Consider the following 21947-nt stretch of genomic DNA (forward strand, 5'->3'; position numbering starts at 1 on the left):
TCTTTTCTTTTTTTAATTTTAGAGTAACAGCTGTAATCATGATGAGAAAAAACAAGCACAAGTTGTTGTTTAAATAGAAAATCCTTAATTTTAATAGAAAAGTGTTGCTAAAAGCAGTGAGACTCCAGTGCAGAACAACTTCACATAAACAAAAACAAACTAATTTAATAAAATATTTTAAAAACTCTTTACGTGTGATGTGCATTTGTATTAAATAAACAGAATGGAAGGTGGCAGCTGGTTTAAATGTTAGTATTCACATGAATATTTAAAAATATTGAACATTTCTTCAAGTAGTCTTCCATCATTCAACCCTGTAGCTCCTGTTACTGGAAGTGTTGGGTTAAAATGTTCTTTTCATGTCTCTGATATATTCTACATATATAGACATTGAAACTGGCAGTATGATGTCAATATGACTAGCAAAAAGATAATGAACCGTGTGTGTCACGTGGGAAAATAGGCGAGACTCCGAATCTCTAGATGTGCTGCGGGGCTGTGTGGCTGCTCTAACCTGTCAACATGAACGCTGAATTGAAAAGCAAAATGTTCTGCGACGCACACATGCTGCTCAGGTAGGCGATGAGGCCCTGGCGTTATGAGCCAATCAGAGGCCAGGTTTCCATCCCCTGAGTTCAAAGGTCATCAGAAAGTCACTTCCTTTGGCTTGTTTCCTCTTAAAAGAGTCCAAATGGCTGTCATCAATAACTGTCGCAAGTGATGCCGCATCCCAGGAAGCTCCAAGGCCTTGTGATTCACTTCCCTTTTTATTAATCCTCCACCCATCGATGCAGTCTTTTTCAAGTCTTTGAACTTGTCTGTATTTGTGAAGGCACATTCGGCAAAATAGTTTAAAGGGTCACGTTCAGGTTCAGGTGTGTTCAGGAGGCGTTCACCTGATACATTTTAGCATCCGTGACACTCTGTGGTGAAAGCAGCTGACTCAGTCTGGACAGATTTCATTGGCCGATGATGTTCAACAGCAGTACTGTTCTACTGTTTTTGGATAAATTGGGTTGCCATATTTTCACACAGCACTCGATCCATCCGTCAGCACATGTCTCATTAAATCACATCAAAGTCACAATGTAAACTCCGTCCTGTGGTTAGAAGGTCACAGGTGCCAGTCGGGGTTAGGAAGTGCTCTCTGTTTTGTTGTTTTTAGGAACATAGTCCCAGCTGTCTCTCTTGAACTCTTCCTCCTCCTTCTTCTGGAACTCCCTCTTAAAGAAACCAGCCTGAGAGACAGACAGGTGGACAGACAGACAGACAGACAGACAGACAGACAGACAGAGACATACAATTAAAAAATGACACTGGTGTTGCTACTCCAACTGTTATAACGTGATATACTGTGCTTTATCAGTAGATTATACTGTGGTTTACTGTTAATTGGTCCACATGGAATCTGAATCTGCAGATTTTGAACTAATAGAGATGCTGTTTTGTTATCTTAAATAAATATTGTCTTATCACATTACAAGCAAAAAAACATTCTGCAGATCTTCAATCTGGATCACCACTGAAAACTGTAAATAAAACAAACTTCCGCTTGGGTCTGCACTATACTGCAGTTTGTCTATGTGTTATATTGCAATATACTGCAGTATCAGTGGCATTATAATGGATATGCTGCGGTTTATCAGTACATTATATTAGAAACAAATATTTACCTTCCACAGACACCAGATGAGCGCAGCCAGGATCATCAGACCCAAAACTAAACTGACAACGACGATGAAGACCTTCACTGTTGTTGAGGGTTTCTGGGTAAAAAGAGCTTCCACCTCCACCTTGAAATGATACAATAATATTATTGCTGACACTTAATCTATACAGGAGATGGAAGTACAGAAATGGAAACACATTTCCAGGTTGAATACACAGATGAGCTCCAGATGTTGTTGGTGTCGAGGTGTTTTACCTGTGCGACAGGCTGTATGGGGATGAGGATGGTGTGAGGACTGGGATTTGACATCATCGCTGTGCTCTCCAACCTCATGACACCATGACGACCCTGAGACAGAGACAGACATCAGGAGTTTTTATCCGTTTCTATAAATGCATTTAGAATTATTAAACATAATTAGTTACAGTAGCATAAGATTTAATTATTGAGCCTTTTTCACATAATGTGACTTTGTGGTGTTTGATGGTTCCGTCATCAACCCTTGTACATTTCAAATGTTTTTACATTGTTTTTATGTGCTTGCCTCAAAACGCACATTGAGGGACAAACACTGTCTGTGTGTGTTACCGGAGCTTGCAGTAGTACAGCAGGGTTCAGTCTGATCTCCAGTTGGATGAAGGCATCTGCCCCCACCTCCAGGTTACCGAGACGACACACCAACCGCTCACACAGCTCATCACCACGGCCACAAAACTGCACATACACACATACAGAAATCACATTTTTGAGCATCAGCGGCTGTTGCTCTGTAATCTATTGTATATTTGTTCATTGAAATCAGTCACAGCTGCTGAATAAATCTAAAATTGGTCTAAAACCACAATTTATTTAATGAATCCGACAAAGTTCAACCTCTGACTTCACCCTGACATTAGTCGCATATCAGCAGAATTCAAACTCTCTGATTGGATGTTTCTTACATTGATGCTTTCAGGGATTTCTAGTTGACTTTTCTTCTAAAGTGGACACATTCTTGTACCCTTGGCATTTTAATCAATTAAACAGTTTGTACGAGTGATTTAACTGAACGCTTAGGGCGAGCGTTACATAATGTACTGTAATTCTGAGAAAATTAATGTGTAGGGCTTTAATTACTGTGTGTGTGTGTGTGTGTGTGTGTGTGTGTGTGTGTGTGTGTGTGTGTGTGCCTGTACCATTCTGCGGGTGGAGGCAGAGGAGAAGAAGAAGACGAGCTGTTTGATGAAGGAAGCTTGAGGGACGTCACAGTCCTCAACGACTGAAACAGTTGTGTCGCTGATCGAACATGCACCGTGAGACGACTACAGAGAGAGAAAATTGATGTATTAATATCATATACACACTTAATTTACTGTGACTATGACAAGTGCTATTGCCACTACTAATACTACTTCAATCAAATCAGCAACCACCATGGCTGAGTGTTCCGAATGTTTGCATTAAACGTCCAGACAGATTTTTAAATCTTGTTTAATTATTCTTTGAGCAGATAGTTGCTGATTTCCATATTTATTTTTGCAGCTTTATACTATTCCATTTAGATGAAGTTGTTGTCTGGCTGCTTGAGTTTAAAGAACATTAAAAAACTTAGGCTTCTTTTATTAAATGAAAAAAGAGGTTTAAAAGAAAAACATGTCTATTATATAAACAGATTTCCAGGGCCGGTCGTACATTTTTGTGGGCCCTATGCAGGATTTGTTTTGGGGGGTCCCCTCATTGAAACATGTTCAAACGACACTGAACCAACTTGTGTATTGTAAATATTAGTTTAAGCACACATAACGTACATATAAACATGTAAAGACTAAAGTGAGACATAGTAGCCACAACACTATCTTTAAATACACAACGGTAAATACTGCAGTTGTCTATTACCCCGTAACCCTAAGAATTATGTTGTTGTTTTTAAAGCAGAATCTTGGAAGTGCTTGTTTTTGTAGGTGTTGGTAAAATACTTACTTAGCCTACCTTAATTGTCTAATCCCTAAGCAACTGTTCTATCGTTTAATAGATGGGGCCGGATCTGCATATTTCGCAAAGAAAGGTTTTGAAAAAAATAATAAATTATGAAGCATGAAATCTGCAGGTGAAAGTTTAATGACTTTTTATGCAGCAGTTCCTCTAATGGCCACTAGATGATGCTCCAAAAAAACCTGACAGGTGAATTTTAAGTTTCTCTGGCTCCAGTAACTGACAAAGATGGTGGTAAACTCAAACTCTGGCAATTGAAATGTATTTTCAGAAATCTGTGAGGAACTATAAATATACTAATACAAATGTTACACTGCCTTTGTAACTTATACTTCTGTTACAGCTGCTTGTGTTACTGCTGTTACTCCTACTGGACGTACCTGCCAGTCGACCACCTGCAGCAGTCTGTGTCGGTACGGTGTGAGGATCTTTGGTAGCGCGATGTCAACCACAGTATCTGGAGACCTGCTGGGACCAGAGTTTAGCACCTGCAGACACACAAAACAACAGATATACCAGAAAATATCAGTAAAAACTACGATGTTTCCTCTGAATTGTAGTCGAGTAGAAGTATAAAGTAATATTAGCAAGCAAGTTCATTAGCTTGCTAAATAACGGGACAAAAGTTTAATTTAGTTAATTATTCAGAAGATGTGTTGAACCATTGAATCCTGTTTCATAACTGTGAACCATTACGCTTTTGTGAAGGAGTGTTAAATAATACCTTGTATGTGTAGTTAAATCTTTCAGGGTAGCAGTCAACTGGAGTCGTGTCTTCATCTCCAAACACAAATGAGGTGGGAGTCACAAAACTGCAAGACAGACAGACAGACAGACAGACAGACAGACAGACAGACAGACAGACAGACATCAGTGCTGGCAGGTGATTATTTTATAACACAAAAAACTATTTGTTTTTATCTGCAGCGTCTCGACTGTCCAACATCTTTGAAGCTCCTCTGAAAACATACTTCTACGTTTTTTTTGTTTTTTAAATTGAATTTCATTATAGAATTAAATTAAATTGAATTTATATATTATTTTATTTTCGTTTTTTCATCTTACATCATTAGAATTTGTGTTATTAGTTTTATCATAAAATCTAATGGTTTTATACGTTGACTTTGCTGAGTGGCGAAACACTTTGTTACTTGGGTTTTGAAAAGTGGACTATATATTATTACTAATACTAATTTTTAAAGAGTAATAGTAATGCATGCTGACTCACCCGTGGATGTTGATGTTGACTGCATATTTGAGAGGAAGAAGGAGACTGATGGAGTTGTCATCGAGATACTCCGCCCTCTCATAGTTATCACTGAAAAGAAAAACATTTTGATTATTTTACTGCAGTTGAAATTATTACTTATGTTTTATATATTAGTTTAATTTGTTTCACACACATAAACATTAAATACAAATCATCACAGACATATAATGTGTGAGGGTGTGGAAGAAACCTGGAATGGCTAATATAAAAAACACACCCAAACGACACAAATGGTGAAACCTAAAACCATTACATTTACATTTTCTTTCAACAACAAGATAACTACAAAAGAAACAAGAAAACTGAGGGGTGCACTTGGTATAACAGCTTTGGAAAGCTTCATGTAAAGGTTTTTGAGGACTTTCTTCACCTCTGAAGACGAGAAGAGGAAGTTTGTCCTTACCTGCTGGTGTTGACGTGAATGCTGACGTCACCAGCCGTGCTGTTCTGGTTGATGTCCAATAGGAAGCTGATATTCAACTGCAAGAAACAGTAAATGTGTCAGTGATTTCAAATGTACAGCTGCAGCAGTGAGCAAACTATACCACGGCTTTCGGGGGAGCACACAGCGAGAGAAAATGTGAGGGTCACATATTAACAATATAGCATATATATTATAGCCTATAACACACACATGCATGAGCATTGTAAATACCAACATAAATAAGCCAGGCTGCCTATGTATCCAGTCCTCATCATCACTCATCACATACAACACTTTCACATGATCAGCAGTAAAACCGTTCTGCGCTGGATGTGCAGTTGTTGCCGCCCGACTACATATTTCCTATCATGTGAAAGCAGCTTAACAGTTTCTTCACACTCTTAATGAATGTCTGTTGTAATATGTTATGACGTAATAGTGAAATATATGGTTTTGTGATATTACATATTTGTTATTTATGGTGCTGTTAGATTGTTAATACAATTGCAATTGTGAGTGTGAGTGTGTGTGTGTGTGTGTGTGTGTGTGTGTGTGTGTGTGTGTGTGTGTGTGTGTGTGTGTGTTTGAGAGGGAGTGGGGTAGAGAGAGAAGTTGGAGGGTGGACTTTTGCATGCAATGTTTCAGATGATGGTAAATCAGATTTATTTTCCTAATTTTCCTTTTTTCATCTTTGTTTGTGAAGTTGAATTGTGTTCACGTTAAAATATAACATGCTGAAAGAAGTTCCACCTTCAAACTGCTGCTCTGTTTATTTGGGGGGGGGAACTCAAATATTTCAACAGTTTCTTTCACAACATTTACTTAAAAAAAACAACTGAGATGACTAAAGTACAAAAAATATCTGCTGACAAGACAAAAGCTGGAGAACAAAAAGTACAAACACACTGGATCTGACCTTTGACCTACAGGCAGTTTTGAGTAAGACAGGGCTGAGGCGAAATATTAGCTAAAGTGTCTTTTCATGGCTCCAGAAATGGCAATATCTGTGTGATTGGCTGAGACTTACCTGGGCGTGGGCTGAGAGGACAAGGCTGGTGAGGCTGCAGTCAACACCTGCTGTTGTACTGTTGACTTCCTGTGTGACATCACAACTGAGTATGTTGTCCTGCTGCACACACACACACACACACAGACACACACACAATCAATAAACTCTTGTTTTTGATAACATTTATGGTAGCATTTATTTTAGCAATAGCCATTTGATGTATTTAGATTCTGTAATTAACTTTCTATATAGCAGTTTTTATTTTTAGTTGAAGAGTCTGCTGGATTCATTGCCTTCACACAGACAAGGGATTCACAAGAGATGATGCAGCATGTGACCCAGCATCTTATCTCATTGATATCAGCCTCACTGTTTACTGTTTTCACTCTCTTACAGTCGTATCAGAGTCGGATTAATTACTGCTCATGCAAACCAAACATTTCCTACTGCTGCTGCTTCACATTAAAAGCATTCAACTGGCTTTTATTGTGAAGCAGTCACAGGTAACCTGCAAACGTTTATCAAAAACACAAAACAGAACAAGACAACGGCCGTTTTGTTAATTGGTTAATTCAACTATGACTGAAATCTTAAAAATTACTAATTTAAAATCATCATCATCATCATCATCATCATCATCATCATCAATCATCAATCATCAATCATTTCTTCAAGCTTCCCAATCTGCATGCTGTTAACTCACGTTCTGCAGTACTTTAATGTAGTGGACGTTGTTGGGGAAGCGCAGTGAGAGTCGCGGCAGGAAGGCGTCGTCTCCAGAGTTTAGTAGCGAGGTTTTCAACAGGATGGTTCGTCCAGAGCCGAGAGCAAAGTACTGGTGCTGACTGAAGACAAACAGGAAGAAGATAAACAACAACAACAACAACATTGATTTTTCAGTCAGACCAACATCAAAATACACAAGGGCAAGACGAACTGTGATTCAGAGCCCATCTCTAGCATTGGTGCATCTGTTATGTCATTGTGAAATGTCATTTTGAATGTATCAGAGGTTAATTTACATTACAAGATTAAAGATCATGTTTTATTTTTGTATAATTTGTAGCTTTTCTGTTCGCAGCTCATAAAGTTCTTTGTTATTTTTCGGATTCTGAATCTACTCGTATGGGGATTTTAACAAGAAAAATATTGGTTTTCATTTTGAAATGAAGGGTTTGATGAGAAGATCTCATGTTTGTAAGTCAAATATGAAGCTGTTGTAGGGTTGGGCGATTGGATGAAGCCTCCAAAGAATGAGAAAGCGCTGCTGCTCAGCGCTCAGCTGGCACAACGCTAAAACGAAGTGTGGAGAAAGGTCTGGCTATGCAACGGCAGAGAGAGACAGCGGGGTGCCGCTCACAGGTGGCATTCAGGAGACAGTTAGCTTAGCTTAGCTTAGCGTAGCACAAAGACTGAAAACAGCGGGAAACAGCTAGCTTGGCTTTGTCCATAGTTTAAAAATACACAGCCAGCATCTCTACAGCTCACTAATTATCACATTATATTACGATTGTTTAATCTGCACACAAACAGAAATGTAAAAATGTCAATTTGCAGTTTTGCTAGGTGTATTTCTTTACTTTGGAAAGAGCCAGGTCAGTGTTTATGCTAAACTAGGCTAACCATTTCCCGACACCAGAAAAGCGAATGATCATATTTCACAAAAAACCTAAACAACACCAGCATTATTCAGCCAGATGCAACATCAAATACAAATACAACATAAATACAACAGCCTACTGCTGTTACTCCTTTCATCCCTCTTCTTCATATTTCACAAACAACTACCTGATTGTGTGTGTGTGTGCGTGTGTGTGTGTGTGTGTGTGTGTGTGTGTGTGTGTGTGTGTGAGTGAGTCAGTGTGTGTGTGTGTGTGTGCGTGTGTGTGTGTGCTTACTGTGGCAGCACTAGTAGAGCTGACAGCTGCATGTTTGTCGAACAGTTCACCAACGAACAGGGACGAGCAAACCAAGTCTGAAAGAGAAAAATAGGCAGGGAGTTTATTAATTATAATAATGAATGGGGACGTTATAGTTTTCCTCTTTAATGACATTAATAACAACTCCCGTGTCCTCAGTCTTAAAGATTATGAATAATACCATGATGAATAACATTCGAGCTGTAAATTCCTGCATGTTAACCCCTCCTTCTTTGTTGTTATGAGTCAGTGGGACACAGGATGAGCTGACTGATGTTGCTTAATGTGCTGCAGCTGTAAACACGTCTGGATTAGCAGGAAGTCATTTTCAGTGTTTATGTGTGTGTGGTGGAGATTAGCTGTTTCCTGCCCTTCTACACAGATCAGTTTGGCGATGGACAGACAGATCAGACACTGAAGCGACTCCATCAGGAAACTGATGGGTTTGTAATCATTGTAGCCTGTAGGTCTTTGAAAAAGAGGCTTTAAGAGAGTTTGTACAAAGAGTCATTATGAGTTACAATTTAGTAGTTGTTACTCCAGCTGATACATAGTCGGCGTGACCAGATACCAACAAACCCAATGAGGGACAAAGAGTATGTTTGTGTAGTCTAAAAATGTTATATTGTGTAACGTAATTTTTTTACATTTCTATTTGCCCACTTAGCTCGTGACATCTCTGTGCTTTGCCCATGTTTGACTCATGTGAGACTCACTTTACATCGTATTCCCCTCTTTGTGAAATCTAAAAAATAATGTAACAAATTTCACAAAACACTTCCCAATGGTCCACCAAGTTATAAATAGTTTTGCAGTCTTAAAGCTGCATTTCCTTTTCTATGTGATATTTTCCATCATATTCCGACATTGTGGTGACTCGCAATTTTCCCCGTTGGGGGTAGGAGGTGACCGGTTAACCTGCTGACCCACGCGTGCGCAGTTTGATCAACATCAAACACAGCCTTGTGATGACAGCATTCCCTGCTTTTTTCACAGCCATTTGATAAAAACCAGATTTTAGAAAAGCGTCTGTCCCTCAGTGGTTAAACGTTTGAAAACTAAAGAGCCAATCAAAATGTGAGACACTGCTTCAATATGCGGAACACCTGGTCACCCCTCCTACTTGGTTTAAGCACTGGTCGGTACCTGGTTGGTGATAGTGTTCTGGTGTCCTGCACTCTGCTGCAGAATGGGTTTCAATGGAGGGAAGGTTTTGGAAGAGGCTCTGTGGGTGTTTGTTTCTCTGTGACTGTAGGAAACCTCAAACTTGACTGGAGTAAAAATGTCCCTCACATCTTTCTGTAGGGGGAAGAAACACAGTTAGCATCATCACAGCTAATCCAATTATATTAGCAGTTATTACATCCATATGTACAATATTCACTGTATGTGTTTTGCACATGTGTATGTGTGTGTGTGTGCGTTACCCTTTGGTAAGCCACGTGTGTTGTACAGGTGAGCTGGCCATGTCGTGCCTTCACACGTCCCTTCGTGCTGTTGGATGACCTGTTACCATGGAAGTAAAAACGATGAGGGAAGGATGGTTTATGGAGGAGGTCAGAGATCAAATTATATTGAAGATCTGAAAAGAAGAGAGGAACGATATCAAACATCAGTAGGTAAGTCTTATACTTGTACAATATAATTGAGGAATTGCTAAACCCCTCCCCAAACAGCAAAGGTCTAATCAAAGCTTAATAACCGTAACTAGGCACAGCAGGCCTTTCCCTACATGTCTAAAATAGCTTTTGAAAGATTGTGCATCTTAAAATAAAGTGCTTAATCTTAGAAAAATAAAATAAAGTGTAGCAGCAGCTTGAGTTTCCCTTTTTCTTTAATTGTTTCACATCTTGATTTAACTCTCAACCAATGTTAGAATAAATCAGTCTCAACACATCTTGAACAGTTTAAACCAGGCTAGCACATCCTGGGTTAAACTGTTCTCTGTGGCTGATGATGCTGACAGGTGGCCTATTTGCTTTATTTTGTCACAAATCAAAATCATATTGGGCTCTGAGTGCTTATTTTCTGTGCCCTCAGTTCAGACTTGAGTGGGTATGTTTGGTCAAAAACGTTGTGCTTTGTCTCATAGTGGCGTTTCACATCACCACTGTAATGAGCACCACGGTCTCTGATCATATGAGACGCTGGTGCTGGTGCTCCCAGTGGGAAGTATGAACATGAATGAGTCCATTCTGGGTCTGCGTCTGGGTCCGTCTTTTGTGTGGACTTCATTTAAATGTACTGCTTCTAAAGGTGACTAAAGGTGACTGCGTATTAGGGCCATTGTAGGTAAAAATAAATGATGGAAACTCAGAAATATTTTAGATTAAAAACGTAAATTTAGGAGAAAAAACTCAAATATTCTCTGAGATTTTTTGTCAAGGAACCACATTGTTTTAAAAAGGTTTAATCAACATCACACCACAATGTGTGACTTTATATTCTTTATTCAGAGAATATTCCAGTTTTTTATGGTAAATGTATCTTGGTTTCTTGGAATATTACCACCCTCCCCCAGCTCCATAATTTAGTATTTATTTGACCTACATTTTCCCTATTATGCCATCATAGAGATGTCATCTGGGTTGGACCTATAATCTTAAACATCAGCAGATTGGACCTAAAGTTTTATGTACTGAACAATAGTGTTTACAGTACCTATAGCTCCTCTGAAGTGTCTGGACTTGGCACTGAAGCAGACGGTCACATTGAAGCAGACAGTTGGAGTCTTGTGTTCTTGGCACAGCGCTACCTGCTGGTCAATCTGCTCAGGCAGAGCCAGAGAAGCCTTCACTTGAATCACCGGACGGGTCCTACAGCAAACAGGACACATTCAGAGAAAACTATTACATCATGCTAAGAGAACAGAAATACAATCATAAATCCAGATTCATATCTGGATTGAAAACAGTAGTTTCCCATACATTGATTTATTTGTGGCGGCCTGCAAAAATATCACGTTGACCCAATTAGTCCAGGGGAAGAGGGGAGTAACAATAAAGTAACCCAGGGAAATGTACCACATATTTATTTTCTATTTAGTGGTCTAGTGGTACGGCTTCCAAATACAACACCAGATGGTTGTGAGTTCAATATCAGGGCTGCCACCATTGTGCCCCTGAGCAAGATACTTAACCCTGAGTTGCTCCAGGGGGACTGTTCACTGTAAGTCGCTTTGGTTAAGAACATCTGCTAAATGACCTGTAATGTAGATGTACAGGTCAGATGACTGCTGGCTATTTGATCGTTAATTTAAAGGTGTCAATTTAGGCGTGGCCGGTCAGCTACCGCCACAAATGTGTGAAACACTAAAATGGACTGTATTATTTAAAATCAGGAATCTGCTTCTAGAAAATATGTTTACTCAGCACAAGCAGAAACGTTTGATCATCCTAGTGTGGGATGTCCTGCTTCCTCTGCTGTATAATTTCCTTCAAAATCAGCTAAAATAGGGAAACTTCCTTCCTTCCACCTGTATGAAAGGAGACAGAACAACAACTAGAACAGAAAGATTCAGTGTGGCTTTACCTAAGAACCACGGCGGAGTCCGAGAGGAACGCACCAACCGCCACATCTGCAGACACAGAGATAGTTTAACATATTAATGCACAATATGGTGTTGTGACACAGGAAACAGTTGTTGTCACATTTCAGGTTACCTTGGTAGCCGTTGTCATCAATGTCAATGCCAGAGCTGAGCGACTGGCCGAACATCCTAAGGTCACGACCCAGAGTGGACCCAGTAATCCTCTGAAAACACACACACACACACACACACACACACCATGTTGGATATTACAAAACAGAACAAATTTAATCAACCTTCATCTTGAGACTCACAAAGTCAATCCTGATTAAATTTAACGTGAATGTTCCTCATAATAATATTAAGTTAGACGATGGTCTTATAAGGCACGATATTGTCCTCAATGCCTGTCATGTAAAATCTTCAGTGTAAAAATAACACCATCTTTACATCAAGTCAAACATGGCACTTGGTTTATTAGAACCAGCAGGTGAATGTGTCCCGTATGGACAACGATGGTTTGGGATTGATCAGTAGTAATCGATAGCAGTTCTGTCTTGTTTTGATTTGTCCTGTGTTTGCTTTCCATCCCTAGACTCTTATAAGAGATTAATCATTGTTATTACAGTTATTTAATAATTTTCTTATTCCCCAACACAAGATACCAGTGAGCTAAGTTTTCCCTTACATACATATAGGAATTAAACTATTACCCAAGTTGTAATAAACTGAAATTATCTATAAGTATATTTGAGTATCTTGTGTATTGTATTATTATTATTGTTGTATTTGTTGTTATAACTGACATTAATATTTGTACCTGAGATGGAGTTGGTGAGATGCCCTCCGGCCTGCCGTTGTAAATGTAGACGGCTCCTCTTAGGTCGTCTTCCTGTGGGGCACCAACTGCCACATCTAAACACAAACACACACACACACACACACACACACACACACACACACACACACACACACACACACACACACACAAGTATATATTACTGCATTGTGATGACTGTTCTTACTTCCATTCACTAACCCATCAACCTAATCTCAACCAAACTACAAATTGGTTTCCTACTTCCATGTTGTTTCTTTCACGAAAGTTTCAGAGACTTGAAACTAGCTGCAGATTGTTAATCAATAAAGTGGTTAGTTGATCCTCGGGGAGGTCAGGACCCAAATTCTGAGGGGGGGTAAAGATTGTGAAGGCCCTATTGGAAAATGTTCAGCAGGATGAAAGTGTCCAGGATTAGTACATAAACATGAGAAAACACCAGCATGGTGCTTTAATATTTAACCTGAAGTCCTTTGAAGAAATGTTTTGTTTCTTTACAAAGAGAGAGCTACTGAACACACACACACACACACACACACACACACACACCCTTTTATCTAGCTGTGGCAGATTAGAGAGCAGCAACAGTTTGTCATTACAGTTTAAATGAACTTAATAACACACTCCACCCCTTACATGCACACACACAGATGGTGGAAAAGTGTGAAGTGTGTGTGTGTGTGTGTGTGTGTGTGTGTGTGTGTGTGTGTGTGTGTGTGTGTGTGTGTGTGTGTGTGTGTGTGTGTGTGTGTTAGTAGGAGGAAGTGGCAGTTACTGCTGTTGGTGGTGGGATGTGCCCTCTTTTTAAGAAACCTAAAATAAACCGTATGTGTTTTTGGTTGTTAGTAGTATTGTAGTAGTATTAGTAGTATTTTAGGGTCATTTGTGAGGTGGCAGATCTGGGCAGAAAGCCAAAGAGCAGCTCTTAAACCTCCCTAATTACCACTGTTGAAGTGTCCTTGAGCAACGAAGTTTGAATGTTCATTGGACAACTAAAGATACCTTAGGCTAGTGCTACTTCTGAAGCAGCAGTAGTCATAGTAGTACACACGTTTATAAGTAACGTTAGTAGTATCAGAAATAGTACAATGCCGTTTTGGAGTACTGTTAGCAATATTTTTTTTTTGTTTGCAGTGGTGTCAGAAGCAGTAATAGTAGCAGTAGTGGTAGAAGTATCAGAACCACTTCATTTTAGTGCCTTTTATTTATTTGTAACATTTTGTTTATTGATGTCATTTTTATTATTGGAAATTTAAGAATAGACTTTAAAATGTATTGTAGTCTATCTTCTGTTTTTCTGGTGTTTTAATCTTGCCTTGTGAAACACTTTGAGCTGCATGACTGTATGAGAGGTGCTATATAAATAAAGTTGAGTTGAGCTGAGTAGTAGAAGCAGTAGTTATTAATCGCATCAGACACATGTGTGGTCATTACCAGGGTAACCGTCGTCGTCCAGGTCTCCCAGGTCAGCGATTGTCTCTCCAAATCGGGCGGCGTAGGCGTTGCTGCCACTCAGCTGAAACTCTGCCTCCAACAGCTTCGCCTAAAACAGTTAGTTGTTATTCAGTCAGTTAGTGAGGAATCACACGGTCTCAACAGGTCTTTTTCACAGAAGTACGAAATGAATACAGATAGATCCCAGATCAATATTCACTGTTTTGTGCTAAAATAGTTTCAGGGTTCATAGAGCTTCATCCAGACTCTTGAATCCTTTATCATCTAAATTGTTACTATGAACGCAATTACGAAAAATAAAGTTTACAGAATTAATTTATACCCACAGTAATCAATGTATATTGTCACTTTGTTTATTTTACCAGCTGATCATATTAACTTTGATTGGAAGTTTTGATCATGATTATTTCATGCCGCTTATATTCAGAGTAATGGCTCAACAGAGGACTTATCTAGCTATGAATGACAAGTGAACACAAGAAAAAATAACTTTCCTTTTTTTATATTTAATGTTTACATTAATGATTGTGAAGAGGAAAAACCAGATTATGTTGAAAACATAACGGCTAAAATTAGGCATCTTCCAAGACTGTAATATGTGTGTTCACGTGTTTGGTCTCACCTTCCCCTGGTTTATGTACACATGGACCCTTCCCTCCTCCCGGGTGGTGCCTGTTACCATGGGAGCGCCGACCAACAGATCTGACAAACCATCAGCGTTCAGATCCACCGCACACACACTGGAGCCAAAGTAAGATCCCAGCTACACAACAAAGAGAAACAAGCTAAATGCTAAGTATTCTATTGTTTTGAATGGAGTATGCTAATGCTAAGTGGCCCCTTACCTCTTTTCCAGACACTTCAGACACAACTCGCAGCATGTTGTTGTCTACTGCAAAGATGAAGACCTGAACAGCATGAAGACACACATGAACTTCGACTACATAACTCAACACCCGATTTTAATCTTGATGAGACTTTTACGTGGTAACATACAGGATATAGAAAAAAGTTCTCTATTATCATATGTATCAATTACAGCGAAGCAGTTGTTGCCAATGAAATTCTTGGATTTCAGGCTCCCTCCAACAACGCTCATTAAATATATATTATATTTATTCATTTTACCTCGAAAGACCATCGAGGAGGTATCATCATTTACAATGGTGTCGAGATGTAAAACACATGCTTGCAAACAAAACAGCTAACAATAAAAACAACGATAAGTATACATATTGTTTACAATAAAAAATCACTTAAGTTAAAGCATAAGGAGAATCTAATACATAACATTGTGCAAGTTAGAATATAGTGCAAATTCAAATGTGAGATAAACTTATATAGATTTGTGGTAGACAGTATTGTAATGAATAAACTGAAACATGGATGCAGTAAATGTATATACATAAATGAGAAGTAATAAATATATAATATAATATTAAAGTTTGTAAACAGACACATAGACAGGCAGGTCTTACCTTGCCCTTCTGGTTGTACTGCGGAGCTCCTCCCACCACTTCCACAGTACCAGGACTCAAAAAGTTACCAGCTCCAACAGCGTAACCTGAACAGCAGCAGGACAAAGTGTCATATTCAGACCTTTGCAGCGGTGGAAAGTAACCAAGTACATTTAATGATTAAACCCCTGATTCTGAAACTTTTTGTATGTTGGCCCTTTACAATCGGGAGCACACAGCAATAACTGAAGGCGACCCAAATGAATGATTCATCTGCATTTTGTTTAGAGAGATTGTATTATTATTATAAAGACAATCACACTGTAAATGTCAAACTAAGATTTAAAAAGTAGATATTACACCCTTGACCATTGTGACCAAATAGGTTATTGGTTAAGATTAGGGGTTTGACATCTAGTGTTTATGGTTGAGGAAAATGAAAGTAAGTACGTGTGTAGTTGTGTGTTACAGAAAGCCGCTCAACCACAGCTTTGAAACATGTTTAAAGTAAACCAAACTTCCGTCTTTGATGTTGCTATTACTTCCTGTTAATTTGTGTTGATCAGCGTGTGAAAGTGTTGCACACACAGACACACACACACACACACACACACTACTGACTGAGGACAACACACACTCAAGACAATATTTTGCAGTCCATGTTGGTGTTACCGTTCGATTATCAGCTCATCAGTCTTATTATTACATTGTCTTTTATGACACTTTGAGAACAGTTAAGATGTTTTCAGAGAAAAGAAACACCTTCACGTGAAGAACATCACACCTTTCTGCTTAGCTTCCTGCTAATCCTGTTTAGCACAAACACTGAGAGTGAAGGGGTCGTGTGAGTCTATGTGTTCAAACGCACTTACACAACATGAAGAATGTGTTTTTGTCTTTCTGCAGCATTTCTTAAACATCATGTAATCCTGGGTTTTTTAAAAAGTTTTTTTTCAGTCTATTACATCTAGTCTTAAAACATCTAGCCTTTGTATGTTTGAGCTCACAGAAGGTGTTTACTGCTGGTAGGAACAGTAGTATGTGTATCAATTATCTAAGCAGTGGTTGTGTTTAGGTGGCATTAGCAGTACTAGAAGTGGCTACAGTTGGTATAAGGTCAGAGTTACACAGTAGCAGGTTTATCAGTTACCCAGGTAGCTTCCGAAGCTGACGGATCCAGCGTCGTCGTCCAGATACACTGACATCGCGCCACTGGACGTGTTAAAGACCAGAACTGAACCCGTCCAATAAGATGTCCCTGGCGCCCCCATGATGATCAGATCCTGAAAAAGACACAGGTTGATATCATGTGACCTACATCTCTATTAAAGCTCTTTACATCTCTATTATACATGTGACATATCTCTAAATATAATACAATCATTGTTTTTGGAACATTTGTTGCTATAAAATAGATGTTGTGAGTTTTCATCTTTGACAAAAGAAGCAGTCAGACTTTGTTCACTGACCTCTGTCAGGAAGTTGGAAATACCGGCCTGACATGACCCATAATCCTCACCAAACTTCCTCTGGTGGTCTGTAAGAGACAGACAGAGACAAACAGACATGTCGAGAGGTGAAGGTGAACAAATAAATAAGAAGATAAGACCCAAATGTTTTCCACTTGATACTGAACAGCTGCTGCATTCACACACACAAACGAAAGAAGTGAGGCCCAAACATGATCCCAAAACAAAATGCGAGAATGACCATGTCGGAAAACTGCAGAGGGGTCTCTGTTTATGGAGTCACAAAGCATTTGGATAGTGACACATTGGCAATAATCATATTTATATAATAACAATGTACTATAATGTGTGTGTGTGTGTGTGTGTGTGTGTGTGTGTGTGTGTGTGTGTGTGTGTGTACCTTTGTAGCAGGGGATGATGGCTTGGGCGGATTTCAGATCCTTGCCGTAGCGATAACAGACTCCGTTAGGCAGCTTGTGGTTCTGACCGTCTTTCTTTGAGTAGAAGACATTCTTCCAGCGGTGAGCACATGCCTGTACACACACACACACACACACACACACACACACACACGTGACATGGTCTCATTACTGACAATAACACAATCACAAGTTAGCAGCAGAGTGTCATTATTCCCATGACCAATGTCACTGTGACAGAGGCTCTGTGAGTGTGTGTGTGTGTGTGTGTGTGTGTGTGTGTGCGTGCGTGCGCATGTGTGTGTGTGTGTATGTGTGTGTGTGTGTGTGTATGTGTGTGTGTGTGTGTGTGTGTGCGCATGTGTGTGTGTGTTTCTACAGAACATTATCAGCTCTGTTGTATATTCAAGTTTCAAGCTCTTTATTATCATGTGCACAACAATTACAGAGAAGCAGTCGTTGCAATGAAAACCTTGGATCTGAGGATCCCTCCAACAATGCTTATTAAATATTGAATATGTATAATTTTTTTAAATAGCAAAATGAGAATCCATGACATTTAGTCCAAGTTAAAATATAGATAAAATATCAAATTAAGTAATATACGTTTGTGATAGACAGTATTGAAAATTAATAAACTGAATGTTAACAGGAATGTAGTTAATTAGTCAAGTAATAAATATATATACAGGGAGGTGTAAATAGTTTGTAAAACAGTAAGTAAAGTATAATTAGGTAAAGGGACAGTCATTCATTTGAAACCTGAAGTGATCCTGGTCATCTTTCCCTCACTGTCTAAGTGAGTGAGGAGGCAGCTGCTGCTGCCTTAAATAGTTTTGCTCAATCACTAAATTTAAAACCTCTTTTAGAAATGGAGACTCCAAACATGCTGGCTTCATCCATCTGTTGAAAAAACACCTTTGAGGTTTTCAAACATAGCTTTATGTTAAGTAGATGTTTCATAATGGCTTACTCACAAGATAAAAAACAATAGCAGCATCGGTTTTGCAGCTGGAAAATACTTTATTCATCCCTCAAGGGGCAATTTGAGGCAAGCAAGTTTGCAAACGGAAGTATAAAATACAAAAATATATTACTGCTTTTTAACTTTGGTCCCTGAGTGTGTGCAGCCTATAGGTTAGTCTTGTTTTTAAATCATGTAGCCACTCTAATAAAGGCTTTTTAACTTTTATACCTTAATGAAGCAGTGCGCCTCGACTTTTGTAGGCCTTAATTCCCTTAATTAATTGATGTGTGTGTGCGTGTGTGCGTGTGTGTGCGTGCGCGTGTGTGTGTGTGTGTGTGTGTGTGTGAGTGTGTGTGTGTGAGAGAGAGAGAAAGTGTTTGTGTTACCAGGATGTGTCCTCCGTTGTCTCCAGGTTGTCTGGACAGACTGACGCCCAGCCACTGGTGATCACTCTCTGCATCACACGTCTTGCCACAGCGCAGTACGTCTGCGCAGACAAATTAATTCAACAGTTTCACACATGCAGCCTTCACAGCTAATTCAGTGGTGTTTTATGTTAAAGGCCACAGCTGACCAACTGACAGTGTTAACATGGCAGACTGGGTCCAATGACTGTTTATTCACTGCATCCCAAATGAAATAAGGGCATTTGTGGTTGATCTGTACTGTATGATCCAGGAAGTTCAGTCTGACAAATATATCCATGAATTTGCTTTGTAGGACAGGTAATGCTTTAGATAATTCTCTTTATCCTTTGCTCTATCTTGCACAAACTATGTGTGTTTGGACATTTGGTGTGAGGAAAAGTTTATGAGTATTTCAAATGCTGGACAGCAAAGACTTAACAACAGACAGACAGAAACACACCAGCATGCATGGTTTCGCAGTGGCGGGACTCAGCAGTGATGTTGCAGCGGTAAACAGCTCCTGGAGATCGAACCGATGGATCCGAGGACGAGTTCGCTACTGGGGCTCCAACCACCAACCTGAGAGAAGCAGACAGAGAGACAGGATCTGTCTTTGTGTCTGTTTAGTGTCTGAATGGCATCTGTGTGTGAAGCATCAAAGAGCTTCTCTCACTGAAGAACTGGCTATGCGCACACAAACACACACGCAGACACAGTCCTACTGTGAAGAGGGCAGCTAATAGAGTATCACTAAGATAATTAATTTATCTAAATACACTGATCTCTCGCAGATCAACTAAGGGTCAATAGTAAATCAATCGAGGGTCATTAGCAGGTTAATGGAAGATCAACAAGCCGATCAAGAGAGGATCAATGGAAAACAAATAGCGGATTAACAAAAGATCATAATAAGATGAATACTGCATCAATAGTGGATTATTAGTAGATCACTAGCAGATCATTAAGATATCAATAGACGATCAACAAAGGATCAATAGTAGGTAAAAAGTTCAAGACTAAATGAATACCATCTGTCGGCTTCGTGGCGATGCAGCAGGACTGAGTATCCAAACATGGAGGAGGTGGGGCCGCTGAACTCCAGACTGTGTTCCTGATCCAGACTGTACCCTGCTGCAGGATGGACCAGGACCTGAACCAGTATCAGGATCAGGCTGCAGCACACACACATGCTACCCACTGAGGGACGCATAATGGAGAACAGACTGCAGGGACACCAGAGAGACAAATTATGAATACACAATCAGAACAAACTTGATTTTTTTTGTCTCCATCTTTACAAACTCAAGTCGTCTGTCACATTCTGTTCAAACTCACAGATCTTCATTTAAAATTCTAGTCGAGATCTTAACGTTTCCAAAAATACCAAATATTTCGGACTGAATATATTTTAAAATATATATTTGATGGAACTGTGCAGAGAATTGTATTTTAATATTTCCCTCAGTGTAAACAACATAGCTTCAGTCAGTACCTTAGCCAGACCGGTAACTTCCAGGAGTTCTGCTGGTTGGCCGCGTAAATTAGTCCCGCAAAATATTTAATTGTCTAGTTTTTTTTGTACAGATTAAACAAACAAGAAATAACTAGTAAAACAAGATATAACATGTTAATTAGTAAGCTTTAGAGGTGTATTAAGGTGGATGTTGTTCCGACGGAGCCTTGCTAACTAACTATTTCTCTCTGTGTACACTTTTATGCTAAGCTAAGGTAGCCTGCTGCTAGCTGTAGCTACTTTAACCACAGACATAAGTATCAATTTTCTCATCTAGCCTTGAACAATAGTGACACTAATATATTGGACTATTTTTACTAACTGTTCTATACAACTAAACACATTATTTAATCATATAGATCTAGCCTTATTCTTAACGTGTAGCCTAATCTAATTAATCTACAGTTCAAATGTATGAATATCTCACACATTCAACATGAAATCAGACAGACTCAGTTGGAGGAACCAACTTTGCAGAGGTCCCCCAAACTTCTTGGTCCGGACCTGTCAACTGAACGCTTCTTAACAAAATGTCTAATTAATAAAAGTTTGATATCAGCCAGGACTTGACATTGAGCTTTTTTATAATGTCTTACTGAAGTAAAGGATTTCAGCACTGGACGAAAGCAGGGCAACAAACTAACTGTTACTCTTATTATCATCAGTTTATTTAGGCCTAATGTAACGCATTTATTTTTATTATTTAAAGAAAGGTCCTCTCTAAATAAACTTATATTTCAATGTGACCAACAGTCCCTAAATAAAACATTTAGTTTAAGACAGGAAATCGTTGAGAAAGCAGAAAAGGTTTGTTTTTATGAGTGAACTTTTCTTCATTAAGTCGTTAATTTTCTGTCCATCCACTAATTTATTAACCGACTAACGGTCATCGTTTCAGCTCTAACTAACTGCAAGTTTCGCGCTATCCCGGGACAGACAGCAGATATCTCGGGTCAGACAGCAGATTGTGGGTCCAGTTGGTAGCCTACCGGGCAGATGTTGAATGGGTACCGGGCATAGGGGACCAAAGAGCCGCGGTGTGTTTCAAAAAGTCTCCGTTAAATCCTTCTTGTTCCCGATGAGTGACTCGCTCGTGGAAACCTCCTGTTGCTCCTCGGTCCGTTAAGTGTCTCGTGCGTGAAACCGGCTCTAGGAGGCAGCGCACGAGGCTCGGGGTTGTGTGACAGACAGAAAAAAGCTAAGTGAAAGAAACTGAGAAAAATCTAAAGTTCATCTGAGTTTCAAATGAAGTCAATGAAACTGGGAACTGGGCGCGCTGGGACCCTCCCTCCCGCGCGCGCGTGCGTGTGTGTGTGTGTGTGTATGTGTAATGACAGTGTTTCCTCTCCACTCCTGCAATGTCCGCTTAAACTTTAAGCGCGCGAGTGTGTGCATGCAACTGTGTGTGTGTGTTCGGGGTGTTTCCTCTTCAGTTATCACTACAGTGTGAACAGAGTCAGTGACGCTGTCATCTGATTGTCTGAACGTTGAAACTCACAAATAGGCTACTCTAATATACAGCTTTGGAAACAACAAATAAACGAACAGCATCATCATAAATATTAGTAGGTCTGTGTTGATCAGAGCTTGTACAGGAATGTACAATGTTGAGGGATTTGTACTGAGAATTT

The 21947-nt window shown here is 39.4% G+C and overlaps 1 protein-coding gene across 2 annotated transcripts; it reads right to left on the reverse strand.

Moving 5' to 3' along the window:
• Positions 1 to 62: 62 nt before the first annotated feature.
• On the reverse strand, positions 63 to 21579 carry itga4 (integrin alpha 4). Of its 2 annotated transcripts, none has more exons than XM_029459055.1 (29): positions 21306 to 21579; positions 19832 to 20026; positions 19264 to 19382; positions 18783 to 18883; positions 17411 to 17543; positions 17011 to 17078; positions 16692 to 16824; positions 15563 to 15648; positions 14930 to 14992; positions 14707 to 14847; positions 14064 to 14172; positions 12612 to 12706; positions 11925 to 12015; positions 11794 to 11839; positions 10924 to 11078; positions 9690 to 9844; positions 9409 to 9561; positions 8242 to 8318; positions 7047 to 7188; positions 6362 to 6460; positions 5314 to 5390; positions 4869 to 4958; positions 4365 to 4452; positions 4021 to 4128; positions 2845 to 2970; positions 2258 to 2383; positions 1925 to 2017; positions 1674 to 1793; positions 63 to 1238 (listed from the first exon to the last, which is right to left on the reverse strand). In XM_029459055.1, the coding sequence occupies exons 1-29, from the start codon at positions 21332 to 21334 to the stop codon at positions 1134 to 1136; spliced, it is 3123 nt and encodes a 1040-aa protein (XP_029314915.1). In that variant the 5' UTR covers positions 21335 to 21579; the 3' UTR covers positions 63 to 1133. The 2 variants fall into 2 exon arrangements, with proteins under 2 accessions (XP_029314915.1, XP_029314914.1); XM_029459054.1 differs by having other exon boundaries at positions 6362 to 6463; positions 21306 to 21578.
• Between the last annotated feature and the right edge of the window lie 368 nt (positions 21580 to 21947).

Source organism: Cottoperca gobio, chromosome 21, assembly GCF_900634415.1.
Source record: "Cottoperca gobio chromosome 21, fCotGob3.1, whole genome shotgun sequence".
In the NCBI taxonomy this organism is placed as follows: domain Eukaryota; kingdom Metazoa; phylum Chordata; class Actinopteri; order Perciformes; family Bovichtidae; genus Cottoperca; species Cottoperca gobio.